This window comes from Engraulis encrasicolus, chromosome 1 (genome assembly GCF_034702125.1).
Source record: "Engraulis encrasicolus isolate BLACKSEA-1 chromosome 1, IST_EnEncr_1.0, whole genome shotgun sequence".
Taxonomy (NCBI): domain Eukaryota; kingdom Metazoa; phylum Chordata; class Actinopteri; order Clupeiformes; family Engraulidae; genus Engraulis; species Engraulis encrasicolus.
Window position 1 is genome coordinate 36,508,690 of NC_085857.1, and position 7,275 is coordinate 36,515,964.

The window sequence follows — 7,275 nt, forward strand, 5'->3', positions numbered from 1 at the left end:
AAACACAGTACGCACCTACATGAGTGTTGACTCTCTAAGTGTTGAATTAGCACTGACAAATATATAAGTAAGTGTTGAAAACGTATTGTGTATGTCAAGGTGGAGTTGGTGGAAAAGGGGGTTGCACCACAACACTGCACCAAGCCAAAACACAATGCATACAAAACACAATACGCACCTACGTACAAGAGTGGTGACTCTCTAAGTGTTGAATTAACACTGTAATATGTATCGTGTAAGTTGAGGCAGAGTTGGTGGAAAAGGGGTTTGTTTGCACCACACCACAGCACTACAAGCCAGAGTGTTAATGTTGCTGTGTTAAATTCAACACTCACAGAGTAGTATCTATGAGCATTAAATGTGACTTTCTAAGTGTTGAATTAACACTGCAAAATATATTATGCAAGACGATTTGGTGGGAAAGCAGGCGGTTGCACCTCAGCACTGCACTGCAGGCCAAAACACAATACATTTTACTGTGTTAAATTCAAACACTTACAGAGCGGCACCAAACCCTCGGAGCATTAAATGTCACTTTCTAAGTGTTGAATTCACACCTCAAAATGTATTATGAAAGTCGAGTGGCCGTGGAGACTACAGCACTGCACCACAGCTCAAACCAAATGATTGTACTGTAGATTTTGTGGTGTTGAATTCGACACTTACAGAGTAGCACCAACCCTACACGTGTAAATGGGACTCTCTCAGTGTTTGATTAACACTGCAAAATGTGTAAGTCGTTGAACCACAGCACTGCACCATGGCTCAAACCAAATGATTGTACTGGAGATTTTGTGGTGTTGAATTCGACACTTACAGAGTAGCACCAACCCTACACGTGTAAATGGGACTCTCTCAGTGTTTGATTAACACTGCAAAATGTGTAAGTCGTTGAACCACAGCACTGCACCATGGCTCAGACCAAACATTTATTAAGTGGAGGAGACACTCTCAAACTACTGCCTAATGATTAACACTGTTCTTAACTGGGTGCTGAATCCCACATAAAACAAAGATAAGAGAATGAAGGACAGCAATCTTCAGAATAAAGACAGAAACATCTGAAGAGTGCTGTCCTTCGCTTCATTCTCTTATCAAACCAAAAATGTGCCGTACTGAATTCAACACTTTCAGAGTAGCACCAACCCCCTATGAGTGTTAACAGTGTCTCTCTAGATAGATGTTGAATCAACACTGCAAGGGCAAGCAAGGAGTCAATGGAGACCTTTGCATCCCACCACCACAGCACTGCACCATGGCTGAAGCCAAAAAACCCATTCAGCCATTCGTCGGGATGCCATTTTGTGCTGACAGTTTACACCAAGACATTACAGGTGGGGGTGGAGGTAGAGGTGGTGGAGGTGGTGGAGGTGAGAGCTTTTGGGGGCCCGCAGGCTGTCCTGTCATTGGCTGGATGGATGATCAGGGGACGTGAAGCTATGACAAAGCGTTTTTTTTTCTTTCTCTTTTTTTAATCGTCGCTGGCTCTGCTGGTGTCATCGTTCACATCAATAGCGGATGGTCAGGGCCGGATTAAGATGGCCAGGGGCCCCTAGGCTACAGGCTGCTGTGGGCCCCCTCGGAAGGCAAATTTTGCAACAGAATTCCATAGACTGTCTCGTAATTACAAGCTAGGAAATAAGGATAACATGTCCACCAACTGTGGAGAGGAGAATTAACGAGATGTAAAACAGTACTCAACACGACTGATGGATTTTTCAATATCCTATCTTGTCATACATAGTTCTGTTATTTTTTACTTTCGGCCAATTGGAGCTCCCCTGGCAGGTGGGGGCCCCTAGGCTGTAGCCATATCTAGCCTGTGCGTTAATCCGGCCCTGCAGCTGGTGGCAGCAGCAGCCACCACAGGCAACACCAGTAGCAATGCAGCACCGACCAAACGACTTGCCCCGTCACACCACACCAGCACAAGAACAACAAGACAGACCTAGCTGCCGGGCAGCAAGTCATTATTCTGCAGTCAGCAAAAAAGGGAGGGTGCACCTCTTTTGACAGACACGTCTTCCCATCTCAGTGTGTGCAGCAGAGACATTAACGTGCTAAAATATCTCCAAAGAAATGCCCTTTGACCTCTTGAAGAGTAATTGGTTGTCATGGTGAGGAAACTGTCTACAGTAAGAAGGCCCACTGGCAGATCTAACCATTTCATGTTCATTTCTTTGTCTTTTTTCCCTTCACATCCACACAGGTGAGGGTTAACCCCCCCCAACTCGATCAACAACATCCAAGCACGTTCCTGCTTGTGTGCTCTCTACATCCTTCTGAGTGCTTTCAATGAATCCAGGAGGGAGCAGGTAACTATGTATCACAATTTTATTACAAAAATTAGATCTTTTTTTAATCTTTCAGTGGTGCCATGCTTTGAGCATATAACAATACAGTAGAAAAGAGACCCGACCTGGAAGGGATAGTAAAAGCAGTTGTCGACGATGCTGTTGCAGCATTGTGTCAGTCATGCTATTACTATACAGAGAACATTCCTAATACAGTGTACAAACACTTTGCCAATACACGTCATGTCCTTTAAAAACAAAAACAAAATCGCCGGTAAAGTACATTGAATAGATTTACGACACTTTCTCTCTCAAAGGAAATGATTTTGGAGAAAAAAAAATCATAGGCCTACATAGAAGAATTATGCAACTGAAAAAAGAAAACGAAGTGTGCTGAAAAAAATCTGCACCAGCCCAAGGCACCCAGGCTTTGTAGCAAGTTGGCAATTTTTAGACATTCTTACAGAAACACGTTGAAGCAAACAACGAGAACAATGAAAAGTTAGGTGCAATCCGTCTGTGCATCGTCCTTCATCCCTGTCTGTCTACCGCCACGCGCGGTCAGTCACAGTGCAAGTTCCGGGGGGAGTTGGGGGAGGAGAGGTTTTGGGGTTCCGTTTAGTGCAGAAACTAACTCCTGTCACGTCTCTGAAATACTGCTGTCTTCGGGGAGGGACTGTCGGCTTTCTGTGTGTATCATCAAGAAGAAGGCGATGTTTTCCCATCCTGTGTTAGAGATATTGTCCAACGTACAGTAAGGCTAAAGATGCCCAGCTGCCGGTCCAAGAGGGAAAAAATAAGCAAAAGAACAAAAACAAAGCTCGAGTGCGTTTGCAAAAAAGAAAAAAAAGAAACAAGTTGAAGCGAACTCCGAATAAAAAAGGAATCAATACCAACACGGTCTCACTGATGTTCCCAAGACATATGACAGGAAAATATCTTTTTTTTTCTCAAGACCAAAAACAGTTGTTTGTTTTTGCACATAAATACGTAATTATGTATAGAAATCCCAGCTTTTTCTCTTACCTTTTTAAATCAATGTTAGGTTTTCTGTTCTTTTTTAATCAACGTCGAAATGAAGACAAGAAGAAAGACAAGCTCAGAAGACACGTAGCCTCTCTCATACTGGCTTTTTCTGCTTTCGCCAAGATGGATGGTGTGAAACAGTTCAGTTGAGCTGACGGCAAGGCTCGAATGTCCATTTTGTGGCTCCACCGAACACCTCGATGCTCGTCTCTGACCAGGCGAAGACGTTGCCCACCTGAGCTCTGTTGTTGCACGTGGCCAGGTTGTAGATCTCCCCCGTGGTCAGCTTACGGTCCCACACGTTGAAATTGGCCAGCTCTCCTACGAACGCCTGAGTTGCGTCGAAGCCTCCACCCAGTGTGTCCTGCGTGGTTAAAAAAAGGTACACCATGAGATTCAAGTCCATTTTCGCTATAGGATGAAATTAATCATCCACAAAACCAACCATATATTTCATATGCCAGGCAGGCATATGTTTATTCCTCCTCTACACATCTCTGCCCTTTGGGCTGTCAACGCGGGGACTTAACAGGTGCAGATAACACTTAACCGGTGTAGATAACCCTAATGCGCCACTGTTGGTGGGATATCCGCAGCTCCGCTTATCTTGAAACCCGGTAAGTCTATGTAATTAGGCAGTGAGAAATGCGGCGTGCGATCAGCAACATGCGTATAATCACCCATCCCTGCCCACAGGCTCCCCATTATCAGATGCCGGAGCAGAGAGTGCACTGTGCGCAGATTACGCTTCGTAGCCTATTAGATTATTAGAAAGACTTGACAAATTACACCGTGAAAAGGAGGTGTTCATTCAACACCTACACAGTTGATATAACATCATCTAGAGTGTATTTGGTTCCAGAGTACTATCTAAGTGTTGACTTAACACCGCATTTTAGGCCCATTACGCAAGGAGAACCGGGAGTGGCAACGTGCGTAATGCATAGGCCTATTCAGTTCTACTTAATTGTTGAAAGAGGTTTTTCATTCATTCGCGCTCACCTGCTCCTGTCCCAGCACGAGGACTCCGTGTGGTTTGATGGGGTGGTAGGGGGCCAAGTTCTCCCCGGTGCCGCGCAGAACACCGTCCTGGAAGGCTTCCCACACCCCGTCCCTTGTGGTCCAGGTGACGCAGATGTGGTGCCACTTGTCGTCGTTGATTTGGAACGGTAATTTCGCCACCTGCCACAATACAAAACATATTCCATCGTTACAGCACACTGTGATCAGCTGCATATAATCCAAAAACAGAATGACTTTATACTTAATCTGCATTGTGTAATTCAAAGCAATCAATCAAAGCAAATGAGTTTTTGATTTTAAGACAAAAATTGAATGTTTGGATTTGGGCTCATTTTTCAAAAGAGGACACCATCAAGATTTGCTACTGCCTTGCATACATATCGTTCTTCCAAAGAACAGACCAGCACACGCTGTACAAATACTCACCTTGTCGTTGATAAGAATCTCCATTGGGTTATTTCCCCACTCGATCAACACAAGTTCGTTGGCTTGGCCCGGCACCGCATAGGAGAACGGAGTACCGACGCCTGGCGACGCACTGGATTTAATCCACATACAGAGAGTGAAGGCGTACATCTCCGGTAAGCTCTTCTTCACCTTCGCGTACATGTAGTTGGTCCGTAGAGGAAAAGTCAGTTGGAACTTGTCCAGGGGTCTGTTGCCTTTTTGACCTGCAAACAAAGGTAAAACCACACAGGAATCGTTAGAAGGGGCACTTTTGATCTTGTTCTGTAAGCTTTTTTTGATTGTTTTTCCCATTGTGGATTCACACCAAGTCGTCTGCATTACTGGTAAAGAAAATATATAATAGTTCGTCCCCATTATGCTGGGAATTTAGCCTGCAGGCTATGTAACACCAGGAGTGGACACAAGCGCGCGTTAATGCCATCTCCCGCCTGTAATGCACTCCTTACAACATCAAGGTCGCTTTTTACACTAGTAGAACGAAACCGGGCATTATGTGACACAGTTGGTCAAGAAACTTAAAAATGTCCAGTCGCTAGTATCCAATTGCAATAAACTAATTGTCAAGATCGAAAATGATTAGTCGTTTGGCGCGCAGGCTATAAAGAAATAAGCGAGGCGGGAGAGTTAATGCGAGGAGAAATATGCAAAGCAATGCAGCTCCCCTCCCCAGCCGTGCACTGTCCGCTGCGACATCGCCAATGGGCCAAACAAACCACCAACTTTCCACATATTTTGCACGACTCCAAGGGATATTGTACCCGAGCTGTCCAGAACTATTTTAAAACAAATAACAGCACCAATAATGACTATTCAGTGATATAGAAAATACATCGTAGGTTCCTTCTGAATATGTTTTTTCCCTCTAGCTTGACATCAGCCACCCGGTGAAATCGCAGTAGTCAACTCACCTTTCTCGAGATCTGTTATCCTGCTGTGGATGGAGGTTAGGGTCGACTCGACTTTATTGCGCTGGTCAGTCTCGTTCCGCTGCCCACCTTTGGTTTCCTCCAACTGATTGACACGGGACAAGACCTGCTTCTCCATGTCGTCTATCTTGTTCTGGAGTAGGTCTTTCAGGCTATTTGTCTGCGCCGTGCTGTTTATTCTACTATATTGCTGAGGGAAGAGAGAAAAAAAGACCATGCGATATAATGAGGGGCGAACTAGAGAAAGGACACAACCCACGGCACTGTAAATAAACACTATAAAAACACGTGCAGGGTTGCTCCGAGGCTAACGCCAGATTACAACCTCCGGGTCCTTTCGGTCACGGGCTGCTTCCCAACATTTGCATTAATCTTCTGAATTTACCAGCACTAATGTCTGTCGTTAGTTTGTATTTTCTGACTGACCAAACTGAAATGACCGTGATTTTAACGACTTTTTGGCAGGCAGCATTCTTGCGAATGCCGCAGTATTCGGGACATAAGTGGCTTTCAATGGCCAGGTTTTTTTTTCATGCTGTGTGTGTTCGTCTTTGAACATCTCCACACTGCGCAGCATTCAGCGTCTCCAAGATTCTAGAGTAGCATACGAGGAGGAAAAAAGAAAATTGAGGCACCTTACCTCTAAGTTCTCCAGTCTCTGTTTCAGGGTTTGTAACGTCTGCCCTAGTTGAGCCAGGGTGTCCGACGGACCCCGAGATACATCTCCCATAGTGTTTTTGGAGCCCGGCTCTTTTCTCCGACCCCCTACTCCCGGTTCGGGCACGCTCTGACTCTCGCACCGAGTCAACTTTGCCGTTAGTTCCCTGATCGTATCTTTCTGGTTCATGATCACCTCTTTTTGCTGCAGCACCGTCTCCCGTAACTGCATGACAGTGGTCTTCAGGTCCTCTGCGGGACCACTGTTTTGCATAGTGGCTGCGCACAAGTCCATATCCTTTGGAACCGACGTGCAAATGAATTGCGTTTGTCCAAAATCTTGCGTAGACCCCTCCAAAAGTACCAACGAAAGTAAAAACAACCTCCAAGAAATCCCCTCCATTGTGAATTTCAGTTTTGATTCCGTGGACCGATCCCCCCCTTGTTCTTCTCAATTGTCTTTTTTTTGCGGTCAACGAAATGCGCACTGCAATTGTTGGTCCGTTTTCAGCACCACGGCGCTGTCCAGTGAAAGTATGGCACTAGACTCTGCGCGTCAGAGCCTTTATAGTGGCCGGGGCCAGGAGCGCGGGCTCGCCGCATCATTACAGGGAGGGAGGGAGGGGGGGAACTCTCTCTGTTTGGTCGTGCACGCCCTCCTTCTTAAGGTAGCCTATCCCACTAGTACACAATAAATCCGTAAGATAGCGGAAATGCGCCCTTTCGCCAAATCGATTATGTAACAACGTGCCATCAGCGCCGCCTGAATAGATGCTGTGCAATGCCAGATTTATAATAGCTGATCTGTGGGAAAATATTATCACGTTGTTTGTGAAGGTGACAATGTCATCAGCAAATTGTGCACCTTTGTCATCTACCAT

The 7,275-nt window shown here is 45.5% G+C and overlaps 1 protein-coding gene across 1 annotated transcript; it reads right to left on the minus strand.

Moving 5' to 3' along the window:
• Nucleotides 1-2,316: 2,316 nt before the first annotated feature.
• Nucleotides 2,317-6,820, minus strand: nptx1l (neuronal pentraxin 1 like). The gene is made up of 5 exons (XM_063219544.1): nucleotides 6,378-6,820; nucleotides 5,720-5,927; nucleotides 4,770-5,014; nucleotides 4,323-4,502; nucleotides 2,317-3,684 (listed from the first exon to the last, which is right to left on the minus strand). Exons 1-5 carry the CDS (start codon nucleotides 6,795-6,797, stop codon nucleotides 3,463-3,465), a joined length of 1,275 nt encoding a protein of 424 aa, XP_063075614.1. The 5' UTR covers nucleotides 6,798-6,820; the 3' UTR covers nucleotides 2,317-3,462.
• Between the last annotated feature and the right edge of the window lie 455 nt (nucleotides 6,821-7,275).

What these genes read in the sequence shown, in the direction of transcription:
- nptx1l (XM_063219544.1), bottom strand. Translation starts at nt 6,797, where the DNA reads ATGGAGGGGATTTCTTGGAGGTTGTTTTTACTTTCGTTGGTACTTTTG. An exon ending in AGATTCTTATCAACGACAAG is followed by an intron (nt 4,503 to 4,769) that starts GTGAGTATTTGT and finishes GTATTGTGGCAG; the next exon opens with GTGGCGAAATTACCGTTCCA. An exon ending in TCGTGCTGGGACAGGAGCAG is followed by an intron (nt 3,685 to 4,322) that starts GTGAGCGCGAAT and finishes TTAACCACGCAG; the next exon opens with GACACACTGGGTGGAGGCTT.